At 43.6% G+C, this 26890-nt stretch overlaps 1 protein-coding gene across 1 annotated transcript in view; it reads right to left on the bottom strand.

The window, feature by feature from the left end:
• Positions 1-20936: 20936 nt before the first annotated feature.
• Positions 20937-26890, bottom strand: part of KLHL40 (kelch like family member 40) — a 53694-nt gene continuing 47740 nt past the window's right edge. The window contains exon 6 of the mRNA XM_085628793.1: positions 20937-22529. Coding sequence (XP_085484919.1) covers positions 22418-22529 — 112 coding nt within the window. The 3' untranslated portion in view covers positions 20937-22417. The remainder of the gene's footprint in view (positions 22530-26890) is intronic.

Raw genomic sequence — 26890 nt, forward strand, 5'->3', positions numbered from 1 at the left:
CCCATTTTCCGGAGTTCCAGTAATTAGCAGGCACGCACTTCTTAGTGCATAACATATACAAAATGTAGTATTACTAACCATTCATGTTCATTGTATCAATTGTGTGATCCTTTCGTTAAGACTATACAAACAACAACAACTTACAAGTGTGCAAAATCTTTTAAATGGTAACACTTCTTAAAAGGCCATTCAATACTTTGTCTATTTTAGCACATACAAGTTATGTCAGCATCATCTTGATGTGTTAATCATCAACAGAAACTTATTTTCTCGCTACCCAGAGACTCATATTGCTGCCTTCTGATTGGATAGTGGAAAGCCAGGGAGCGTTAGTTCACTTGGGTATCCTGGGCCATTGAGCTCCACTCTTATGCTGATGATGGTAATTGTAAATTGATACTTGTATAGCGCACTACTCACCCGCAAGGGTCTCAAGGCGCTTGTACGAATACCGCTGTGGAACCCATCCTGGCTTTCCCTGTGAGGTGTCCACTCCTGGGCACCCCCAAGGTGGAGGCCAGGCATCCTTAGCGTTGTGGGGGCTGTTGTGGAGATTAAGCAAGCTATTGCCCAGAGTTGCAGAGTGGGACTCCATGATTGGAATAGGCACCGAGGCGAGAATTGTCAGGTCCGTGGAATTTTGAGCCCAAGACCCGCCGAGGCGGGAAATTGAACCCTGGTCCCGGGCCAGACCTCTGCATCAGGGTCTGCCGCTCCAACCATTGAGCCACACTTCTCCATGAGATCTCCTTGTGAAAAAGAGGAGAAGGGGGGGCTGTTGATAATGTTTATTAATTCTGGCCCATTTATCTTTGCATCTGGTTGACTAATTGATTTCAAGAGGGAATTCAGTTAAAACAGTTTTCATTGGGAAGCTGAACTGAGCCAGCAGTGTTTCTCTGTAAAATACAGCCCGCCGGGATCGCTTGCTCATCCTAAAGGGTAGGACCTAAATGAACCAGGATGTTTCTGCAGAAGTTCAGCTACTGGTTAAGCTCACCCAGAAGAAGCAGACTGTAGATGAGGTTTGTTTACAGACTGTATTTGAGATTTGTTTTGTTTCGTCGTTTCTCTGGAGGCCAGGTCCGCCAAGAGATCTAGGTTGACATGAGATAAGAGTAGCTGACATATGGTTCCTTCTGCTGCAAGCTAGCTCCACCAACAGATCTAGGTTGGTAGAACAATATCATCTGTAGATCAGAATTGGCGAATGCTGCTGAAAGATCACATTAACAAAATATCTAGATCTAGGTGAAGACTGGAGCTGTGATTGTTATTTAGTCACATCTGGACTAAAATCTCCACCAGAAGATCTATTTTGACATGCAGCTATGAGCTGTTGCTTGTTTGGTTACTTTTATTAAAGGCTAGCAACAACGAGACATCTTGGTAGCGTAAACGTAGCAGTATGAAGATAACACTGAGACAAATATTTGGTTGTTCTTCTGAAGAGCAGCACCAACATTCTGAGTAGGACGATGGGGATTTTGGGCAGTATGATGAGCTTCTTCTGAAGACCAGCTAAGTCATAAACAATATTTATGTTAAGTTTTAACCTAGATTTTGTCCTACTCAGTCTGAAGTGCAGCTCTTAAACAGGGACACTCAGTTGATGACAAGATATGTTGTAAAGATGCTTTTACTTTAAGTCCTTTATTTGTGTCTGTCTCCAAAATAGATGTGTCTTTAGATTTTACTGTAGAATAATGTATTTACCAGTTGGTCACATTACTTCAATCCTCCTTAATTTTAATTTATGGGGAAAACAATTTACAAAATGTGGTTAAATCAACATTATATCCTGTCGATAGGACACATTGGTAGGATTGTAGAGACACCAGCATTCTCAAGTGTGCACTTTTTTCCTTTCCTCCCCACCCATTAACGGGGAGTATTGTCCAACCCCTGCAACTGGCAGCAAAACCAATGTGCCCACCTCTTTAAAATTAGTTTTGATGTGTTTTTTCGGAGAGAGGTCCTTAAAATGTAGATCTATAATCAGCATACCAATATTAACAGGGAGTTCCAATAAAAAGAGATCGCTAATCAACATAAGGGTGTTTGTCATCAAAATGTATGTGCTTAATGAGTGTCTATATCTAGCAATATTGATTTAATCCTCCCGCAAGTGCGAACTTTGCTTTCCTCCACCCCATTAGAATATGAAATATCCTACCATGCATGTACTTGCATTTGCTGGTTGAGCTCAGATAAGGGCAGGCAACACTGCACATCTGTTGGCCAAGGAAAGACATTTAGAAATAGTGGCTATTTGTCACATGGGATCATTGCCAGCAGTGGCCTCACCAGCATAATTACTGCTTTTACAGTACAAAGAACGATGGTGGCTATTCCCAAGTCTTCGCACATCTTAAGCTGCACACAAATTGCAGGACATCAGTATATACAGTGAGCAGAATTCTAGATTGGTGCTTTCCAGGTATATACACCCTGCCACCTGGGGTGTAATAGTCAGAACCAGGGAAGTCTTGGTTGGCACATAAATATCTTCGAAAAATCCCGAAACACACACAGAAGTCCAAAAAGCAAGAAATGCATTCAATGAAAAACATGGTTTTTTCTGCATAGTTGCGGTTATATTGCATGTGATTTATTGTTTCCACAGTCATTCACAGTCCTTGATCCGGACCTGTTATCCAGTACAAACAGCCAGCCGACATGTGTTTCGTCATAAAGACTTTTTCAAGGCTGAAAAAGAGATTGGCAATCAGCAATAGTAATACTCAGCACGTGGGCAGAAAGCGCCTCACTGAAAATGTCTGTGTGCTAGCTAAGCACATGTTGCAAGCAACGAAAAAGGGTTTGTTTCCAGGTATTTACTTGGGAGACTTTGCAACCATTCAGGCTTATCAAGGTCCTGGGTTGTATGGGGAACTTTCTACCCAAACACATATACACACAATTTATGGACATTTCGATGGCTTATTAAGGCCATTTGTTCTAAAACCTTTTAGGATCAAGGAATGTGAATAACTGTGGAAACAATGAATCACCTGTTGAGCAAAATCACTTGAAACAAATGAATGCTAAAACTATAAAAATGTAAATGCATATTCATGTTTTAAAAATCAAATATAAACGTTAAATCACAAGGTTTGCAATGAAGTTCACTGAAGCTTCAAGGAAGACTATAGGGGTAGTAGTTTCTACCCCTAAATGACTTGCAAGGTCTTCCTTTCTTTTGATGTCCTTCATACGCTCCTCATCCTTCTGTCTGTATGCCTTACTAATTACTAATCTCTCAGTTTTGACTCCTTATTTATCATTTACGATGTCAAAGTCTAGAGGTGAAAAAGTAAGATGGCGCTTTTGTGTGTAAGGCTCCCTATTGTCCTTGACAAGCTCCTCCCACTTTCTGCTTCTCATTCATGCCTTTCACCCCTTATATATTGCAGGATTACACTGTTGGCCAGAACTAAGGGCTCCTGTCCTCTTTGTTTGGATGATTCTGTTATGTGGCACTTTAGGAAAAGGGAGCAGCCAATCAGGTTAAGCGTCTGGTCAACAATTTGTCAGTTCTCTATGCTATAGCATCAAGACCGGTGTCTTACCCGAACTTTGTACATAGCTTTCGTATAGACTGTTGTAGACGTGGTTACACTAAGAAAAGAAGCCCAGCTTTGTTTAGAGGTGCTAATCCCATAGATAATGCATTCAGTGTCCTTTGTTGTCCAGCCTGTTGCACAGTGCTATAATACAGATGGGAGGAAGGGAGTAAAAGTTATAGATTCTTTCAGTATTAAACAATGTAACTAAAGTATATTCTTTAAACCTGAGTGCTGTCTCTTTTTTCAAATTGTGTTATTCTTCATGTTCTCCAGATTGTGCTGTTGTAGTCCACAGTGATCATGGAGGAGGGTTTATTATATTAATCACACAGAACTGCTCCAAACTATATTTCTTTTCATACTACCACAGACCACATGTAGAACTTTCTTCCAGAGAGATTTGGGGACCAGATTTACAAAGCAATTTTGAGATTGCAAACCATGCGTTTGCAAAATCATCGGGTTTGTGACTGCAGAATTACTGTTTTTTGTGGGCGAAACCAATTTTATGAGTTGGAATTGTTTTTCCGACTTGTAAAGTGGTCTTTATAACCCATGGCAAATAGCAATTTGGAATATGTAAAAAAGGTGAGTTCCTCCCAAATTGTGATTTGGTATCCATTGTATCAGTGGTTTGCAACTGAAATTCTGGCTCAAATCATTGAACAGTTAAAAACACCTCAAGGAGGTGGCAATTAATTCATAATAGGGAAGAGGTCCCCTTGAGACCACTTTAGCTTTGGGAAATCATCTTGGCTGCCTCATCGGAATTAGGACAGGGTCCTGGGGAGCACTGCCTGCTCCCCCCTGATGTTTTCCCCTACTGAACACCTTTTTTTTAGGTCTCACGCCTAGCGATGCAGTGCGCAGCACTGCTCGCGCAGCGAGAGTCCTTTTGTCTGGGGTTCTAAAACGGAGGCAGGAATCGCACACGCTCTTGCGTGTGCTTTTTCTTTTGTGCCCCGCTATTGGCCTTTGCGTGCATGTTTTTTCACAACAGAGCACGCAATAGGCCAATGACGGGCGCATTGCTCTGCCCCTGGCCTATGGTGTCTATTATGTGCACCAAAGGCCATGTGGTTTCAATTATCGTGCCCAGACGTAGGCGCGATAATTGAAAAGATATGGCTCGCTGTGGCGCGCGTGTGCGCACCACTCGCGGGTGTGTTTTTTTTTTTTACAATAGCGATCGCTTTCACTGCCGCTTTTTTGGGGGGCATTCTGGAAGTTGTAGGAAAGAAAAAAGTGTACTACTTTGTCTCTGTACTCACTCCTATACTGGACTCCTCTCCCTCAGAGTGAAGCCTTCCTCAGGTCTCCTTGCAGTGTGGGACTGCTCTAGTCCGTCCTGATCTGTGCTTTCTCCTGCGCCCATCCTGACCAGTGCTCACTCTTGCCTTGGCAAGTGCTGCAGTCCAGGCAGTGGGCCCTCTATCTGCTGTTAATAATAATCCTCCTGCCCAGGCTACAGCCTCCTGTTCGAGACTCTCCTCCCGTCTTTCTTGGGCAGTGCTCCATCCAGCCTCAGGATGTGCTCCTTGGTGCTCTCTTCTCGATGCCCTCATGTCCACTATGCTCCCTCCTGCGCCTCACGCTGTGCTCCCTCCTGCCTCGCATTGAACTCTGCACCTTAGGACAGCGAGCAGGCACCGAGGCACACACCTCTCACCATCATGGACTGCACCGCCCTGCTCTGGGCTGTGCTTGCTGCAGTTGGTGCTATCAGGGGCCCCTCAATGGAGCAGGACGCTGGCGCCACGGCCCCCACATGCCCCCCGGGATGCCGCTGCGAGGAGGATGGGATGCGCATGTGGACGGACTGTTAAGAGCAAGGGCTCTCGGCGGTACCTGGTGGGCTAAGCCCCTTCACAGCATACTTGCAAGTAGAGCCCACCTTCCTTCACAAGATTGCCATACTGTGATTGATAACATGCCACACCCTAATCGATAAGAAGGCCAGGCTGTGATCAGTAGGATTGCAGCTGCATGCACAGTAGGAGCGCGGTAGTGTGCTCAGCCCGTGTGGCCACTACCAATAGCAATGGATCAATAGGCGCCCATGTCATGATCAGGAAGAATGCTTTGCTATGCCCGATTAACAACTCTGTGGTCAGCATCAATTTCCTGCAATTAACATTCCATCCAATTGTCAATAAAAATTGCAATCTATGAATAAACAATTCATCCTTCTGGTCAATGGTAATTCAGAGCAATGATTAGCAAGGATTTGACACTGTAGTCAATAAAAATCCAATAATTAGATCAGCTCAGCGTTGATGCTTTTATTACAAATAGCTCGATCCTACAACTCATGACATTTGATGCTATGATAAAAGAAAAACTAATGCTAGGAATCACGACAGTGCCACACTCTCCTGAAAAAAACACGCTGTGGATAATAAGAATGTCAAGCTATGATCTATAAGGTTTTATTCTATGACCACTTGATCAGAAATATTGCCACATTATGGTCAACGGAATGAAGCGCTGTTATCAGTGTTCAGTGTTGCACTGACTAAAAATTCAGTTGACACGAATAGTGTGAGCATTAAGAAATCGATTCCGTAATCAATAGCAATCGTGTGCTGCACACAATGTCATGCTAAACAATATGAAACATTTAAAGAATTGAAATTGTGTCGTCACCGGTGGGGATTCCATGCTATGACTAATAAGAAATGCACTATTGTGGCCAACAAGAGTTTCCAGCCATCGCAACAAAAAATGGCATGCTAAGTAAGGTGATTTAAAACCAAGACTTTTATTAATAATAATATCATTTCATAATCAATAACAATACCATACTGTGATCAGGAGAAGTACCATTGCTCTGATCAATCAAATATCCCTACTATGAAGTAGAATAGTTCCATGCTATGCCGCAAAAGAATGTTCTATATTCATAATGACGTCACTGACATGAGTATAACATGCCATCTGTGCTCCATGAGAGGCCTCCTCTCGGACCAATAAGATAAACAGCTACAGCCAGTGATGACCCACAGAGGAGTCAATCGGAACAAAACGCTGCGCTTCATATGAATTCCGTCATGAGTAATTATCGCATGCTGTGATAAATAGACTTGACACCGAGGCAAAGGTATTCCATGCCATGATCTATAATAACTGTGTGATATGATAATATAAAAATTCATGGAACAATCTAGGGCAATTTCTAAATGTTGTGCTTTGCACCACAAGAATGGTGCAATTCTGCTCTCCACCTACGCTGGCGCACAAACTGCTGCCTAGCACCAATGCAGAAACCTAGCACCCTGGTGCGAGGGTGTCTGCATTGTAAGAAGGGGCACCTTCCTGCACAAAACAATCACATGAGGCATTTTCCTCTTTCTCCCTGTGCTGCAGAATGCAGCATGCATAGAAAGAGGAAGTAACGAGGAAAAATTAAAAGATTTCTCCTCATTATGCCTCACCTGGGGAGGCATAGCATTTAGACGCATTCCCAGGTTTACCACTGACGGCAAATCTGTGAATGCGCCCAAATTCATAGGTGGTGGGTGGGAACACCCACACACCATCCATGGAACACCTCCCTGGGGCAGAGTAATACAGCAGTGCGATTTGCACTGTTACGTTACTCTAGATTTATCTAGCCCCATAAGTCCATGCAAGGTGGCCTTGCGTGGCTTGAAAAATTAAAGTTAGGAGTGGCGTCGCTCTTGTGTCCAGTTGCATGGCACGTGTGTGACACAACTCCTACATAAATATGCCCCTCTGTGTTTTAATAGCTAGAAGTTCTGAGATGTGATTTAAAAATAATTACCTGCTGTGAACAATAACAATTTTATACCTTAATCAACAGTAATAACATCCTTGTATCATTTTGTTGTTCAAACTTTGCTCTATACAGAGGTTGCGCTGTGATCAATAACAATGCTATGTTCAATATGGTTCCTTGCCATAATCCACAAGACTGTCAGCTATTATTATTTATGACCCATGCTATTATAGGTATATATGTCATGCTGTCATCAATCATTAACCTATGCTACAGTCTGCAAGTGACTCCTATGATTGATATAAATGATGTGTTATGATTAATTAGAATTTCAGGCAGAGATCAATATGGTGTCATGCTATTATCTATATGGATGCCATGCTGTGATCAATTCACATTCTATTCTGTGATCAATAAGAACTTTGTACTATGATCAATATAATTTTCATGCTATGATCACCTAGAGGGGTGCTTTGATCATGCATTCCACGGCATGATGAATAGAAATGCTTTTCTATGTTATAATATAATTCCATGCAGTGGCCAGTAAGAATGCCACGGGACAATGAAAGCCCACGCCATGGGACAATTGAAGCCCACGCCATGGGACAATGGAAGCCCACGCCATGGGAGAATGGAAGCCCACGCCATGGGAGAATGGAAGTCCACGCCATGGGAGAATGGAAGTCCACGCCATGGGAGAATGGAAGTCCACGCCATGGGAGAATGGAAGTGCACACCATGGGAGAATGGAAGTCCACGGCATGGGAGAATGGAAGTCCACGCCATGGGAGAATGGAAGTCCACGCCAGGTTGTGATCGATATTATTACTCTACTATGACCAGGATGAATTCTGCCCTCTGATGGTTACAATGATTTGCAAGGATCACAAAGAGCCCTGTGTTGTTGGTATTTGCTCATTGATATGATCAGTGCGAATTCCATGCTGTGATTGATAGGAAAGTGATGTTAGGATAATTGCAAAATTCCTGCTGTGATTGATAGGAAAGTGATGTTAGGATAATAGCAAAATTCCTGCTGTGATCAAAATGCTTTCCATTCTATGATCAATATGCATGGCATACTTTGCACAAAACGACAGACAGATCAGTGGTTGAAGTGTGTTTAGGGGGGGTGTCTGAGGGGCACGGTGAGCCCATACTTTTTTCATTTTAGAAAAGCAGTTCCCCTACTTCGTATAACAAGCATTTGCAATGCAATAGGTCTCGCATTTGTTAAAGTTAGAGCTGTTTGTGTTAAAAATTACAATGTTTTTTACTTTTGCTTTTTTATACCAATGGCAATAGTGCTATGTAAACATAATTATTCAACTGCAAATAAACAAACATAAGTAAAAAACATTGTCATTTTCAACACAGACAGCTCTAACTTTAACAAATGCGAGACCTATTGCATTTCAAATGCTTGTTTTTATAGCATCACTTATTCCTCTAAAGAACATGGGCTTCTTTTTAAAAAGAAAATCCTTTTGGGAAGGGAAATACAGGGATGGTGGTCTGCTGTCCCTTGAAGGCCGCCACCCCTTTGTTTGCAGCCAATCACATGAAGTAGCATATTGCAACCTGCATACTTAATATTCATTAGGCAGGGCGTTTTTGGACCCCTTGACACTAGTGTTTTTACAAAGTGACCTAACAGTACATAGATTGCTTTGCAAAATCAAATACAGGTCGTAAAAAGTTGGTACACAATTTGTGACCATCTTTTGCAATCAGCATGATAGTACATATGGCTCTTAGCCCTACATTAAGGTCCTGATACTGTAAATGCAGCTCACCAATGATCCTGCAGTGTTGCTTCAGAAGTGTTTCGTGTTTTTACACACATTTATGTAGTGTTAAATTGCTACTCAGACAGTAAAGCAACATATGAGTGAGCTCTTTAGGACTATGGTAAAATGTTGATGTATAAGGGTACAGAAAGGTATTGTTTTTTTTGTTTTGCTGTTTAGCAAGGAAGATTGGTTGCAGGGTTATTTCCATGGGGGTTGTTTGATTTGCTGGAAGAGAACCCCTACAAATAAATCCATTGAACCACATAATGCAAAGTGTTCAACTGCGCAAAACAGCAGCAAGGAGGATATGCCATAGTAACACACAATTTTCTTTTACGCAAAGGTATCCTATTTGACCCCATGTTTGTCTAAATTGTTTCAATCCCACCTATAAACCGTGTCTTTTAATTGAATCTAAAAGTGTGAGGGAAGCAGGGTGTACATGGATGTTTCCTTCAGATGGAAAAAATGTTTTCATCCTTCATACCTATGGAGAAAATATGGAGGTATCATATGTGTAGAAGGGTGTGGGTGTCATCCCATGGATTCATGTATAGTCTGGGGCAGCAGATTCAGTTCTTGGTACATTTAGAGATGTGGATGCTTCTATTGAAGATCAACCCCTCATAAAACAATCGGTTTTTCAATCATAAAAAGATTTTGATCTGTAGCTCTGACCTTGTAAGCCACAGGAGATCAATTTGTCACTTTCTGCTTTGCAATCACAACTAGACTTTTTCAATAGCACCGCAGGTTAGGCCTCTTGATGAGATTGTGACTTCTGTTTTGCTCAAGTCAAGAAATTAGCGAGCAAGGCCACATTCACTACAAGAGAAGTGGTAAGTTCCAATTTCAGTGGAGTAATATCCAGAAAAAAGGAAAGCTGTATTCAGCTGGATCAGTGCTGGCAATTTTAAAGATCCGCTGCAAAACAGGTGCATGGCTTATCCCACTGGTTTATGTTGAGGACTTAAGAAATGTATTGTACAAAACTATAAAGCATTGCGAAGCTGACGCTCCCGTGGTATGACGGGGGGGTCGCCCTCCCAGACATTAAACGGTATTACTGGGCCTCCCAGCTGGCTGCGATAAACCACGGCCTTTATGGGCCCGCCCTTAACCCGGCTTTTGAAATGGACAAACTGTTACTGCCGGGTGGCGACTATAATCGTGCGCTTTACTCTACATCGCTCGACGCACGTTTGACGGGCCCTACGCGGGTCGCGGTACGGGTGTGGCACGCGGCAAACTTGGCTATGGGGTGGAAGGATCGGTTGACCCGGGCGACGCCACTGTATGCATCTGAGCGACTGGGCTGCTTGTGGACCTCGAAAGGCTTTGAGAAGTGGGACATGATAGGCATCAGCAGGGTGGGCGATCTCTGGACGAGGGGGGGATTCAAAACGTTCGATGTGCTGCAGAAGGAATTCCAGTTGCAGGACAGGGAGTACTTCCGATATGTACAGGTTCGTCACGCGCTGTGTTCTGTATTCCCGGATGTTGCCTCCATCCCGGAGTGCTCCCCTCTGGAAGATAGAGTGCTAGATGGGCATGTACCGGATGGCACTATCTCATTGATTTATAAAAAGCTCATCAACGATCGCTCGGGATTGCTGACTGGCCTTCGTGAGGCATGGGTCGCCGATGGATTGGAGCTGGATGATGAGGACTGGGTGTCTGCGGTGGCCTCCCCGAAAGAGGTGGCCATACCGGCCCGCCTTCGCTTCGTCCAGCTCAAAATACTCCACAGGGTCTATGTTTCGGGGCCGGGTCTGATGCGTATGGGATATGCCGTGGATGGACTGTGTAAGCGTGGGTGTGGTTTGTTACGGACCTTCATCCATATTTTGTGGGAATGCCCGGAGGTGGCGCGATTCTGGCGTGGTGTACATGCGGTGTTGCAAGCGGTCACGCATGTGGCGCTGTTTCCCGAGGCTAGGAGATGTCTGCTAAATGTGTGGGAGCCGACTGATTATACGGTGCCGCAGACGTGGTGGGTGACTCTGGGATATATGGTGGCCAAGCGTGACATAGCACAATTGTGGGGCTCCCAGAGGTCACCAACGGTTTTGGTGTGGAAGGACAACATGGATTGGTGTATGTTTCGGGAGAAGGTAGTGTATGTGGCGAGAGGTAAGCCTGGGAAATGGGTGAAGGTGTGGGGCCCCTGGAACTCCTATCGTGGCGGGATTTGTACCCCGCCGCTGACGCCTGACTTGGCAGTGGCCCAGTCTCCCTAGTCTGCTTGTCACCTTGGTTCTGGGCATTGTGTCTACTTTGTTTCTGTCCCGGCCTGTCCCCCCCCCCTATTCCTGTGGATCGGTAGGGTCCTCCCCAGGGGAGCTCATAATGCTGCTTTGACTTTTGCTGCCTTGTGGATTTGTTTGTGGTTTCTTATAAAAAATGGAACCGCCATTTGGGGGGTCCGGCCGGTGTGGCCGCCAACGCTTCCCTCGACTTCTGGGACCTTTATCACTTGCCGCTTGTGTTTAATGACTGTATTTTATGCTCTCACTGTTTGTTAGCGGCCGGCCTGAAGGTTGTAGGCCCATCTTTGTATATCTTTTGCATTCTGTAATAAAGGTTTAAAAAAAAACTAAACAAAAAAAAAAAAACTATAAAGCAGTCATTGGAAGGCATGGCCAGGGTGGTGTAGAATCCTTTGCCAATATTTCTGAATTGTTATGAGTGGCAAAGAGATGGCATCTATAGCCTGGTTGACGGGCCCCAAACATTATTTGCACAGATTTGCATATGGACACATTTTAGGAAATGGGTTTTGGGTTATGAATGGCTGGCAGGTAAAAAATGATGTTAGAATGATGGGCAAGGGTAACAGAGCAGGAAACCATGGCAGCAGAGGTGCTGTTGGAAATACCCTGCCAAATGTTTACTCCCGTTTGAAGGAGAAGTTCTTTAATCTTGTATTTACATTTCTGTTTTGCACAATATCTAGGCGATCAGAATGTGAACATGAAACAAATGGAGTGAAGTTGTGGAGAAATACACTTTCCCTGAAAACATTGAAGACCAACCAGAAATGAGAAGGTTCTTATGCTTCCCCGCTGTCTCTGGAGACACTAAGATATGCCTGCTAATGGCATTTAGGGGCAATGTGTTAATTGCTTGATGTGAATGGTCCATCATGAAGGCGGGTGTTTGTTCACAGGGATTGACATTGTTGGGATTGACATTGTTGGGAGTGTCCAGGCTGTAAGCATTTCAAAGAGATGGCTGATCCATTTGGGTCTGGAAGAAAAGGAGAACAGGACACAATCCTTAAGGACTGGAGCAGCCATGAACGGCATGCGGATAAGTATGGGTACAATGGAGAACAAGCTGTTATAGAGATTGTGATCCACTGGGCATGAAAACTAGGTAAGGATATCCAATTAAATGTATTGTGCATAACTAATTGAAAGAATTGCATACAAAAAAGCCTTGACATAAAGAAAATGTACAAAAGAGTTGTTCAATCAAGAATTGTTTACTCAAGAAAGTATTTACAGTAAAAGACTCCTGATTAGAATTGAATGAGCAGAAGTAGCCAGGGCCAGCATGTCCCCAGATCATCATTTAAGAACCTTGAGTCTATGCCCCGCCCTGATAAAAAAATGTATGAAGCGATAATTGAGTATAGTGTCTGTTGGATTGTCGCAAGCAAGTACAGCTTGCCTCCAAGATTGAATACCTCGTTGATTAAAACCCATTTTTAAAAATTCTCTCCTGTCCTTTAAACATGTGGGGCAAATACAAACCAGATCAACTATGTCCTCTTTAGCTGACCCACAAAAATGGCTGCAGTCAAGTGGTTCATTATTCAGTAACCACAGCAGGTTGTGCATTAGCAATGGTAAATTGCCAAAACGGGAGACCCTGATTTTGTGTTTTAAGAACACTGAGGGGCCGATTCCGATCCAGTGTTTTTTTTCCCGTCCGACTCGTAGCGGTAAATTTTTCCATACAAATCGTACAAGTCCCGTCCGACCCGTGCAGTACTATTCGTACGGGAAAAATACAACTTTTCCCGATCCGATTTGTACGGATCGGCCCGATCTTTACAAATCGGATCGGGAAAAGTTGTACCAGACGGACCCGGACACTTTTCCGTACAAATTGTAAAAATGCAGTCCAACCGTACTAGTACGATCCGGACCGGCTTTCCGATTTACGATTTGTACGGAAAACGTCCCGTACACGGGGAATGCCATTACCCGCTACGAAGCGAACTTTGTACGACTCGTATCCCGGGAAAAGTTGTTCCCGGGGTGTGAGTCGTACAGGGGTATGAGTCGTACAGGCATACACCCTGTGCGTTTTTAATGTACGGTGCGTACCCCAACATCGCGTATGTACTGTGCGTACCCCCAACATCGTGTACCCCAACATCACGTACCCCAACATCGCATACCCCAACATCGCGTACCCCAACATCACGTATGTACGGTGCGTACATACGCGATGGGCTATGCGATGTTGGGGTACGTGATGTTGGGGGTACGCACAGTACATACGCGATGTTGGGATACGCACAGTACATACACAACGCACGGGTGTATGCCTGTACGACTCGTACCCCTGGGGACTGTGCTTTTACAGCTGTTTTTGGCTCCCGTAAGAAAAGAGCCATACAGAGTGCCGTAGGGATGAATCGTACTTGCTGGGCTGGAAACCGCTGCTTAAATACATACAGACGTCGCGTGCAAGCTGTTCCGGATCAGAATCGTTGGTTTATTTTAGCTGTATGGTCTTTTGTACGATTTGTATGGAAAGAGGCTTTCTGTATGAATCGTACTTCCTAGGTTGTAAGAAAAGTTTACCGGGTACGAGTTGTACGGGAAAAACTCTCCATACAACGATTTGTACAGCCTTTTTCCAGGATTGGAATCGGCCCCTGAATATCCACTCCCCAGGAATGGGCTGGGGTTTTCAATATTATAGTTATTTAACACTATCCAGGCTTGAGATGTTTTAGCGAAGGCCACCTTGTACTTTAACTTTAGTGTGTTTTTTAAAAGTGATGTAGGTAGTTGTAAGATCCCAGACAGATTGCGCCTGGAGAGTTTATATTGCGGAATCAAGATCTATCCTTGCACACGTGTACGGACCATTTTCTATTGCTGTCCATAGCACTGTGCTGAGGGAGCTATTTGATGTTGTTTTTAATTTATAGCAGCATTTGATGTAGGCTCCCTGTCTGGCTAACAGTTGTCTGCCTATCCCAAACTCTAGATGGATTTGTGCTAGAGATATGCGTTCTTGGGTAAATTAAAAAGACACCTCTATGTTTTTCAAATGATTGAGTGTAGCAAAGCAGCAATCCAACATTGTAGTGCGTCACTTCCGTAAATCAATGTAGGTAAGAGTTTGCTGAAACAATCTTCATTATAGGTGCCAAATTGGGACCCCTCAATGTGTTGTAAAAGGTGAGGGCATCAGTATGTTTCCTTTCTGTAGTAGATGTTGTTTTTTGGGTAGAAAGGAACCTTTTGCATCAATTCAGACCCCCAGGATGTTGGTACTCATTCATATTTTCTAGTGGGTGACTTTGCAGAAAACATTTAGGATTGTTTCTTTTTTTTTTATCATTTACCATAAACTTTGCTTTTCAGGTTAATTTCCATGCTGCACATAGTTGCATATTGAGAGAGTGCATCTATCAGTCACTGAAGACCTGTTTTTATATAGCTGGCCTGCAGGACATTATCCGCGTAGAGCAAGTTTGAGATGGGATAACCAGCTATTATGGGGAAGTGGGAGTTAATGGCATCCAAACCAGGGGTCATTTTCGCCCATAACAAGATTGAATAAATAATGGCTCAACACGCACCCTTCTTTAAGGTTGTGGTCATTGTCAATTTTCCTTGAGGAGGGGAGTCATAAGCTGTCTTCATCTCAACCAAGTATTTGTACAAAAAGATTGAATTTCTCTTAAAAGCAGAGATGGTATCTTCCAATGGGATAATTTGGTCCAGAATTTATTGCGCTGAATTCTGTCCCATTTGGACTTGAAGTCTATGAAGCATAAGTGTAATGGCTGGAGTGTTTTGCATTTGGTCTGCAATAAATGCAAGTCCTGTTATGTTGCTTGTCATGCCTGTTCCTCGAGTAAAAACCAGTTTGATTGTTCAGTTTTTTTGTTTTTATTAGACTCCCACGATGACATCTTTCAGTAAAAGTGCAGCAACGTACTTGAATTTGTTGTCCAGAAGCACTATCAGACAATAATTTGCTGCTTGTGACCTATCACCCCCTTTATATATTGGATTCATTATGGCACCTCTCCAAGATGCTGGTATTGCCTCAGACTGTTGTACATTGTTAAAAACTGTGGCCAATTTGGTGGCCCAATATGTAGGATTTATCTTATAGAGTGCCTGAGGAATACTGTTTGGGCCTATCACCTTTGCAAATTGAGACGGTGACGGAAACAGTGTTCCTGTTAAGCAGCAGAACAATGACTATTAGGGGAAATGAAATGATTCATGGTGTGTAGTAAGCCTGAAGAAGCAGGATCTAAGAGAACACTTGGAATGGAGGCGGGTCAGCAAATATTGGAAAGAAGCGTGGGCTCCCCAAAAGTAAAAAGCTAAAAAAACAGTAAGTATGATGATTGTGACAGGAGACAAGGGCAGAATAGATTAGAAGTCACTGAATAGGAATCTGAATTCAAAATCTGGAATAGTGGCAGAGCATGTGTCGGTGGCATAAGATAGCCAACAAGAAACTATAGCATGTTGGCTACATTGAAATGGAAAGCATGGAGCACACAGCCAATCGAAAGAGACAAGTGACTCTCCAGACTAGAGCAGTGGCGTAGCGCAAGAAAGGAAGTGGGGCCCCTAGCCGCAGTTTGAACTGCGAAATAGAGCAAGAATCAGGGTTCAGGGGGCCTCTGAGCCACTGCACCTGCGGGCCCAATAGAAGCTACACCCCTAGACATGAGAATGGAAGGGTTAAAACCAACAGTTTGTTTTTAATAAAAAATGGCTGCCATTCACTGGAGAAGTCTGTGGAGCTGAAGGGGTACAAACAAAACAAAGGGGCATATTTACGAGTAGGTTTGTGTCAAGTTTTCACCACAAAGTGTGGTACATGAGCGACGCAAGCCTTAAGTAAGATGTATGAAGCCATGCAGGGCCACTTTGCGTGGCCCTGAGTGGCTCCATAAATCTGGAGTAACACAATACAGCGCAAATCGCTGCATTGCATTACTGTGCTCTGGGAAGGTGTTCCATGGGTGTTAAGTGGGTGTACCACACAACTCCCATGATTTTTGACGCAGTCTCAGATTTACCAGAACTGGTAGATCTAGAACTGCACCAAAAAGATACTCCTTCATGGTGGAGGCGTAACAAGGAGAAATTAATGTAACGAGGAGAAATATACCTATTTCTCCTCATTCCTTTTTATTTTTTTTTAGTTTTATATAGCGCGAACTTGACCCGATTCAGGTATCAGAGTGTTACACGAAGACACATTCATATTTTATTTTTTTAGGCACGGGGAGATAAAGTGATTTGCCCAGCATCAAAGGATGTTCAGCATCGTTGCCGAGACTCGAAACCAGTTCCCTAGATTCTAGGACGACCGCCCTAGCTGTTAGGCCAACTCTTCTCCCCATTATGTAGCACATATAGATAGAGGAGTATGCCTCCCAGGATGATTGTTTTTGTGCAGGAAAGTGCCCCTTCACGTACAAAAACAATCCTGTATGCAGTGCAGGCACTCTTGCACCATGGTGCAAAGGTACCTGCGTTGGCTCTGGGCAGCCCCATTGTCTTTAAGTTAGGCTTTTTCTCAGTTTAGTAGTAAAGTTAGGACTCCTAACTTTAGGATTCCCAAACTGAGAAAACTCCTAACTTTAAGACTTTCGGTAGTCACAGAAGGCATTTAGGAGTCCTAAAGTTAGGAGTCCTAACTTTACTCCTCCTAAACTGAGAAAAATCCTAACTTTAAGACTTTCGGTATTCACAGAAGGCATTTAAGGAGTCCTAAAGTTATGACTCCTAACTTTTGTGAATACCGAAATGAGTAAGTGCCTTCTGTGAATACCGAAATGAGTAAGTGCCTTCTGTGAATTCCGAAATGAGTAAGTGCCTTCTGTGAATACCAAAATGGTAGTAAGTTTAGGATTTTGTCTTAAGTTAGTTCTGTGAATCGGGCCCTGAGTGTGTAACTCACTGAGCCATCCTGTCAGCTTTATTGTCTGTTAATCACTGTTGTGTTATTTTACTGTAAAACCTACACATAGATGCCACAATAAATACACTGTTTTGAAGCGGCATAGAATTTTTCTTCTGAAGGCAAAATGCTGCATATCTTACAGAAATCAGGCCTGCTGTCCCTGCTTGTATATCCTCACACATATTTCTTTTTAAATATTTTGCATTTTTAGAGAGTGTGTACAACTTTCATAATGGTTTATGTTTTGGTAACTTGTTCTCGGTGTCCTCATGTGTTCTGAGTTTGGAGTCAAGATTGCTTGCACACTCTTGACAAAAGGCATCACTGACTGCCTGTCAAGTGACACATTTATAGGGCTGCAATTCCCCATTCCTCTTCGTTTGTTACTCACTGCTGTTTTGCAGAGAGAAGCTTCTCTGAAGTCACTAGGCGAAGACTAAAATCTGACAAAAGAGCTGAAATCAATGTGATTGGATTCAGCACTGTAAATCCGCCCATTCTGGTCTAAAACTGGACTGGTGGCAACTTTAGTAACAAGACGACTTACAGATTAATGTGTTACATAAAATATACAAAGTTAACGCTTAAAGTGTCCACGGAAACAACACATGCCAGTGCTACTTTGTTTGAATGTTGGCAATGTGCATGTAGAATACATTTCAAATTTCTTTTTTTTTTTTTATCAAATCTGTTTTTATTTTGCAAAAACCAAAGAAACAACAACTTGGTCACTTCACTTACCACCCTCTCCCTGTATCTGTTGTTACAAGTGCCCATTTATAGGCCAGTATACTTTATTTAGTACATTGAAGCGGTGTCTCGTTAGTCCCTGGTTTCCGTGCCGGGCCGGCGGGCCTGCGGCGGCTCACAGATGTGACCTCTGAATGCATTCCAGTTTGCCCACACTTCCCCCCATTTCCGAGGGCACCCCCGCACTGTGTACACAGTTTTCTCTTGCAGCATACACCAGTCCATGTCTCTTTGCCAATCTGCTAACTTAGGAGGAGCCGGTGCCCCCCAAAGGCGTGCGATATTTCTCTTTGCCACCATTTGCCCAAGTGCGACCCATAGTTTCCCCCTTGCAGGTAAGTCCGTGGGGTCCCAAATGTTCAGAAGGCAACGCTTGGCCTCCGGGCGTATTTCCACCTCCCACACCTCCTGCATACATGACACCACTCGCCTCCAGTATCTCTGCACCCCCGGGCATTCCCACAATATGTGGAAGAACGAACCAATCTCCCCGCAGCCCCTCCGGCAGAGCCCCTCCCCCCCCCGTCCCATCGCCTGCAGTCTAGTGCATGATATATAAACTCTGTGTAGTATTTTTAGTTGTATGAGTCGGAGTCTCGCCGATATCGCCACCTCCCTCGGGGATGCTAGCGCTTCCACCCATTCCTCAGTATCTATTTCTAGACCATCCGCTAACCATTTCTCCCTGAGGGACTCGAGGGGGTCCGGAGGATTGTTGATCAATTTCTTATATGTAAGTGAAATGGCATGTTCCGGCATGTAGCCTGCGAGCAGTCTATCTTCGAGAGGGGATGCCTGTGGAGGCTTGGTTCCCGGTGGTATGTTAGCCTGGAGGGAGTGTCTAATCTGCAAATATCGAAAATATTCGGTGTTCGCCAACTCGTACGTGTCTTGCAGGTATGCAAAGGGTCTAACCCCTTCTGGCCCCCACAGGTCCTTGACCTGCGAGATACCAATAAGGTCCCATTCCCGGAAACCCTTCGTACGTCCCAGGCTGCCCAGTCTTTCAGAGGCCCATAGTGGAGTTGCCATTGTCAGGGTAGTAGCCCAGCCGACATTTCAAATTTCTGAATATTAGCAAGAGTTGAACCCTCATTGGTTAGGTCTCATTGTCTCTCAGAACCTATTTCAAAGTCATCACGACCTCTTACAGCATCGGACATACAAATCCACTCCAGAGTTTGGATGAAGCCCAACCTCCCTCTGCCATAAACCCTGGGGCTCTGTTGACAGGTTCCCCAAGGTGCTGGAATATGTTCGTCATCCAGCTGAACGAGGGTGGTTGGTCTGCCACCGCTGCGTAAATGCCATGAAAAGAGTGGCAGACTTTCATGCTCATGGGATGGATGGAAATGACAATGTTACCAACAATTCTCTGTCTGTTTCATGTTCCTCACTGGAGAACTAGTTCGTACTTCAGCTTCAACTGTGGAATATGTACTTTTGAAACCCTAATCGCTCCAACTTAGTTTGCAATGTGTCATTTTTTTATGAATCTATATTTTGTACCTATGTAACCGTCACTCTGCCTCACTCTAGCAGTTATACAGCTTGTCACCTCGACCATGTTTCCTGTAATATCTGATCTAATGTACTTTGCTCTATTGTAATGCGCTCTGACACCTCTGAGTAAAGTACGCGCTATATAAAAACGCATAAAGTGACCCATCACATGAACCGCCATTTTGGACATCTATTTCCAGTACCCATCTATAGTGGTGGAAATCATATCACCCTACATGAGTTGTAGGGTATTCATCCAACGTTTCCCTTACTCCAAAGGGGCTCTTCCCAAGGCATCTACAGCCAGTTTGGCTCAGAAACCTCTGCCATCCAGACAGTGAACTTTAAAGATGGCGGCTAACCCTTGGAGGCAGACATTCCACTCTAAAGTCCTGATCGTGAGTTGTCTGGATGGGGATGAGGTACTTACTGCTCCAGGTAAATACTGACACTCTGTGTGAGTTTTTAACAGGCGGCAGAAAACACCACTTGCTCGGATATTTCCCTTGGAAAATAGAATAAGGTGCTTGTTGTAAATAGCAATACAAGCGGAGTTTGTTGTGGTATTTAACAAGCATTTGTAAATGTAACAGCTTACAAGAGTTACCGCACACATCAGAATTTATTGGCCCTCTTGAAATCTGGGCCTAAATCGAGCCTTTACAGTCAACACAAGTTTACAATGTCATGTTTGTCAGGTCTCAGCACGTGTGTTCTATCAAGATTTGGAAAATGTCATTAGAAAATCAACGTGAACTTTTAGAAAGTCATTCTAAATCAATAACATGGAGATAATTCCGAATATTTGCTCAAATTTAACATTTAAACCAACAATTTTGATTTCCATGCCAAAATATTTCTCCCGTCCCCCTCGACATGGACACACATACACAAACTCTAGAGATATGCAATTGCTGTAAAATTATGTGGCAAAATGTTCCAAGTTAAAACCAAGGTCTTGTAAATCATATGAAGAAGAGGAGGAAGACATAGGTATGTGGAAAAAATTGAGGAAGAAAGATCTCAGTTCAGGTGACTGCAGAGTACAGAACTAAGGTTCCTCGCTCGGTTCTTAGATAAAAATTGAATGAAGGGAGAACAGCTAGCAATTCTTGGCCATATTATGAATTCGATATGTTCAAATGGGTTTTGCTGTTTGGAAGCTGACATTTTGGATATATCCAAGATTGGGCATCTAGAATACACACTGTATGTGTTGTGTTATTACACGCTGAGCCACATTGATAGCACCAGTCTTCCAGCTGACCCTACTGAGCAGAAGACCTTAAGCTTGGATTCCTATATCTTAAGATGATTCCTGAAGGATTCCATCAACGAGAGAAAAACTTTTGCTATTTTTTACATAACCAGTGAAGACCCAGAGACTAAAAAGGGGGTTCATTTTCTTTTATTTGGAGACAAAAACATGACTTTTTTGATTTGCTGAACATATGATGAAACAGACCTTATGTTTGGTATTTTTAAGTGACACTTATGAAAGCACAATAAAATCAGCATCTGTTACTTTATTTAAACGCATACACAGCTTACCTCTGCAGGCTCCTCTGAAAGAAAAAATAGACGATAGCCTGCGGGCAAAAGCCACTTGCCCTATAAAGGTCCAAAGATTAAAAAAATGGAAAATAATTTTTTTTTAAAAACACATTTTCATAAAAGAGTGTGAACGTTTGTAGAAGAATGTTTTTTAGAAGTTTTTTGGAGTAACCTCTATTCAGTGCCAATCAGGACCTGTAGCTTGAATGACTGCCCTGGTGCCCCGCACTGGTTTTTATCAGAGTGCAGTTTAAAATGTAGAGATTTAACTCTGAATTTCTCTGAGTAAATGTACATTCCGATAGGGCAGCTCAGAAATACAGAGACAACCGCCACTTTCCGTCTCCGAACCGTGCTAGCTGCAGCTTTATGCAGTACCTCGGAGATATTCAGAGTTAAATGTATGTGCTTTAGAAAGTGAAGTCACGTAAAACAGATGCGCACTTGTGCTCTGTGCGAGCGAGCGCTCACTTCCCTAACACAACCCCAATACGAACAACACAAAGGAAGGACAACTTCATCTGCATGCCAGGCGATGTCCGCAGGGCCGGCTTTAGGGCAGTGCGACCGGTGCGACCGCACTGGGCGCTGACCTGTGGAGGGGTGCGCTGACCTCAGCGGGGGTGCTGTGTTTAGCAATAACTTATGATTGGAGAGCTGAGGGGCACTTTTGCTTGGTGGTAGTGAGAGAATCCGAGGAGGCAGTCATGGGGGCACAAAAAATGATTGTTGAACTGGGCGCCACCAGTGCTAAAGCCGACCCTGAATGTCCGTGCTGAACTAGGCCTATCTTTACACTTTAATTTTCAATTCATGACTGCTGTAGAAATAACTATGATATTTTATACATTAGGGCAGCCTCATTATGCATACACAAAGTGGGAAAGATGTAGAAGAGAGGAATCCAGGTGAGAATAAATAAATGCAACACAAAGGTAGCACTTTTACATATGTTTTTCTCAGCATGGCTTCGGCCTCGTTTGGGGAGTAACAACCAGATCATACCTAGGTAATTCCAGTTCGCTTTATTAGGTTTTCTTGTTACATAAAAATAGCTATATGTGATGCCGAACATCGCAGGGTGGTGGTGGTGGGTTGGACGCTGGTGTGGGGAGGTCGAGAATTAGTAGCCTCATCCATCTTTAGTCAGGCCAGCTTTGATTTGAAGTTAAAAAGAATTGAAATTAAAAGTCAAAATCTTTGGGGGTGAAGAGAGCCACCTTACATTAAATTCTGCACTCGTAAAAAAAATCAAGAAGGAAGGCCTTCTGCATTCACCAAGTCACTAAACACGGACAGCATATGTCCTCTTTCTGCTGTTAAATCTTGGTAAGTCGTAACGTGTTCAGGCGGACTGGCAGGAAGGTGGCCCCGGAGGCGTAGCGGATCTCTCTCAGCATGCCTTCCCACTTCTTTGTGTCTTCGTTGTATCTGCAAAGAAAGTGCAAAATAAGTCACAGTGTCAATGTAAGCTTGTGTTGGCTCTGTAGTGGTTCCCAATCAGTACATGTAACACATCCATGGTTTGGCGCTTAAGAGGCAGGGCGACTGAAATTATGTAATTCTGCGACTGCAGCGTTTTCCATTTACCCTGCTTGCCACTAAATTCACAAAGTGCTGCATAATGTGTAGAATTCAACTAGTAAACATGTTAGCCCATATTTATCACACATTTGTGTTCTTGCATCACGCAAGCCGACGCAAGGACAACGCAAAGGCTTCAGTAATATTTACACAGCCACACAAGCCTGATTTGAGGGGCTTTGCGTGGCTTTGTAAAGAAAGGTAGTGCAAGGCAGCTGCTTGCACTGTGTTATATTACATTTCAACTTGGGAGGCGTTCCACGGGTGGAGCATGGGCGTTCCCACGCGTCCACCCATGGATTTTCGCGTATTCCCAGATTTACTAAGACTTGTAAACCAGGGAATACATCACAATGCTACGCCTTCCCAAAGGAGACGTAACAAGAAATGTTTGTATTTCTCCTTGTTATTTCCTCTTGACCCTTCCTGCACAAAAACAATCCTGCCTGTCACGCATGCATCCTTGCACTATGATGCAAGGGAGCCTACATTGATTGTAAGCTGCACACATTGCACCAGTGCAAGGAGAGAGCAGACTGCTCTATCTCTTTGTTAATATGGAACATTTCTGCTCTCCCCCTTAAACGCAATGAAGTGCAGCAATCTTGCTTGCTGGCCTGCGTTGTGTGAAAGTTTAGTAAATGTGCCCCTTTGTTTCTAGTTTAAATACATCAAAAGTTACCGAAATAAAATCGGATGTGTTGCCGCTCAGTGGCAGACGTTTTGGCAAAGTTAACTGGTCCCCTCTCAGATACCCATTCTTGTATTCAGGTCCTAAACGTGTCAAATAAGAGGAAATGTGTTGAGTTATGCCACATAACTTGACTTTTCCTGCTGCATAATTTAGTCAACCCTGCTGTATAATCTGATCCTCTACTACTATAATTCCCAGTGGACCTGGTCATAGAATAGGGGTCTCGGATGCAAATCAAATATAAGGCAATTTGAGCTTTTTTTATGCCAAGGCTGACAAAATGAGGACCACATCTTTAGACCAAACTCTTGGTGCCTTGTCTTCATGAACAATAAGGGGCTTTCACCACGTAGGGGGTTAGAGGGACTTCAGCTTTCCAGTATATTGGTTGGGTCGTTCCTCCATGTCTAGTTGAATTGGTCCATTGTGGTTAGGTAGAATACGGTAGTGAGGAGGGAGCGAGCAGCACTGATCTGAAAGGTGGGGGATAAGCATAGCGTAGGCTGGAAATAGAATGGTAGGAGACTCACATGTCAAATGGAGTGGGGTTCAGTATACACAGGAAACAAATGGCACGAGTTAGGAGTGGAGGTTAAAACATCAGAGGACGTATTACACATTGCGGCATATTTTCCTTGTTTGCATCAAGCGCACCTTTTGTGTATACAAGGAGTGTGCTGTATTATAATCAATGTGTTGCCCCCATGGCAGCTGCAAAGTCGTGCTGCCCTGGGGGCAGTACATTCAAGTGAAATACAGAGTGGCTTTGAAGCAGCCGCTCCGTGTTTCTCTGTGCAGGTGGCAACCTGCCTGCACTTTTAAGAGGGGTATGAGATCTAGCAGGCAGGTGTAGTGAGTGACTGCACCCGCCTGCAAGTGACTGTCTGGGGCGTTCATGGGACCCCCTTCAGAGGGCTGCCATCAGGGGGGACACTGACAGTGTGCCACATTTTAGGTGGCGCACTGACAGTGTGCCTCCTGAGAGCTTCTATACCTCCGCACACACACCTATAATACGGTGCAGGTTCAGAGGCAAAAAGATTCCCTCATTTGTATAGGGCCACACCCCCATGCAAATGAAAGAACACCCTCTGATGGGAGCACTGGTGCTATATGTGTGCCAGCACTGCCTGTATTACAGAAGGGGCTGTACAAGTGCCTGTGGCCCTTTCTGTAATACCACAATACCCTGGGGCACGCAAAGCGGGCGCAAATGCCTGTTGGGCCCCCGGGGCACTTTGTATAATGCGGCCTCTGGTGTCCCCAATGACCAACCATGTGGTATTTATTTTAAAATGTTACTGGCCACACCTGAAACCATAATACAACATAATACTAAGATACCCCACGTGTCCTGACTAGAGTTTCAGAGATATATTGCTTAATTAATACACCACCGTGGTTTCACTGCTCTATTTTTTCACTGCATGAAATGAGTGGGAATTAATATAAAAAATCATTTCGTTTTTTTTATTTGAACACCCAGTTGTATGTCTTTGTATTAAAATAGATATTTAAACATTCAACGTATTTTTTCAAACAACTGTCCTGGATATTTATGTGAGCCTGGGAGATGTTCATCTTTGAAAAGCCTCTGACACCCTGATGTCTCTCGCCATGTATACTGACCAGTACTTCCTGCTTCTGAGGCGGGACTTCCTATGATAACATTTCGAAGGCCTTCAAGGAGCCTCTCCTTCCATGGGATAGGACAGGATATGGCAATGGAGGGAATTCCTGCAGTCAAGGTATTTAAAGTCAGGTTTGATGAACATCCGACAGTACTAGATTCCTGTTCGAAGGTACTACGAGAAGTGGTTCTATGATGTTTGGGACCGGGTGGAATGTTTCTATTATTAGGATATGGTACTTGATTGACTAAGTTTCCACTAATTGAAAGGAATGTGAAGGTCATGTATATTCTTTCAACTCTCCTAAAAGGCCTTTCTTCATCACATTAATGTATAGTCCATTGAGAAATATGTGCTACCTTCTTGTACATTTTATGGAATTTTCCAGTAAATCACTCCTTGCTGCTGCCCAAAACAGGTAACTCTGCATTTTTCAAAAGGTCATGCCCAAACATGTATAACAAAGAAACCATTATAAATGTTAAAATTCTCTGAAGATCTCTGTACCAATGGGAGACCTTCACTGAATAACCCTCGGTAAGCCCTAGGCGATGGCGAACAAAGAGTGAAAAGGTAAAAAAGAATTGGATACCAACTTGTCTTGAAGAAATTAAGGGTATTATGATAAACCGGTGATCCAGAGACAGCTTTACAACTATTTCACGCAATGGAACAAGGCATCTTGCTTCGTACAATGCTTGAAAGGGAGACAACAGACGTACGCTATATCTACTAAGACATGATGCACTTCTGCTCTCTCTCCTAGCGTTGGCCCACTGTGTGCTGGCTCGCACCAATTCAGGAGCCCTTACAGGCAGTACTGGTTGTGTGCAGGAAGTAATACCTTCCTGCACAAAGACAATCCTAAGAGGCATATTCCTCTTTCCGTGTGTTCTGCTGATTGCAGCTTTCATGAAAGGAGGAAGTAACAAGGAGAAATATAGGTATTCAGATAGGTAATCACATTATTTGGTGCAAACTCCGGTTTCTAAGCCTTTGTAAACCTAGGTTTGCGTCAAAATATATGTTGGATGCACGGGAATGCCCATGCTCCACCCATGTAACGCCTACCCAACGCAAAGTAATGCAAGGCATTGCTATGAGCTGTGTTGTTACTTTGTATTTACTAAACCAGGCAAAGACAAGCAAATTGTCTATTCGTGGCTTAGTAAATACCAAAATGGAATTTGCATCTGGGCTGCTCCCCAAAAGTGACGCAACCCTGGTGCAAAACCTTAGTATATCTGGGCCACAGATTGGTGATTCAAGCAGTTTCAGTCTGGGCACATCTATGGTGTACGTGGCATGTAAGGATGAACCATGTTTAATAAGGATATTTACCTGACAGTTGAGGAATGGAATTGTTGTCACGAAATTAAAGTCTTTTTAATATTTTAATTTGAAAAAAGACAGTAGGATGCAAGAGCATTAGTGCAACCTCCAACATGCCGCCGGTATTAAAATGCAAAGGGACTGAGTAATTTATTTCCTGTTTATTGACGCTGGTGTTTATTTAACTGGAAGGCATTTGCTGGTTGGTAGGGTTAAAATGCCTCCAAGCTTTTGTTAAAATTCCAAATTTACATTTAACAAGGATGTCTGCACTCCTGTCTTGATAATTGTGATGGTATGCAGACTCACTTGAACAGCTGCCTTACCACTGTCTTTTCCCCCCTCCCTGCTTCTCCATACCAGAACACATGGGGGCAGATTTACAAGGAACTGATGCATCTGCATAGATGCGTCAGTTTCCTTGCGCCAGTGGCAAATGTCCTTGCGTCACCATGGATGCGCTGTATTTGCAATACAGTGCTCCATGGCGCAAGGATTAACTGATGCATCAGAAATTCTGACGCATCTGTTGGCCCAAAGTCACCCATTGC

Source organism: Triturus cristatus, chromosome 10 (assembly GCF_964204655.1).
Source record: "Triturus cristatus chromosome 10, aTriCri1.1, whole genome shotgun sequence".
NCBI lineage: Eukaryota > Metazoa > Chordata > Amphibia > Caudata > Salamandridae > Triturus > Triturus cristatus.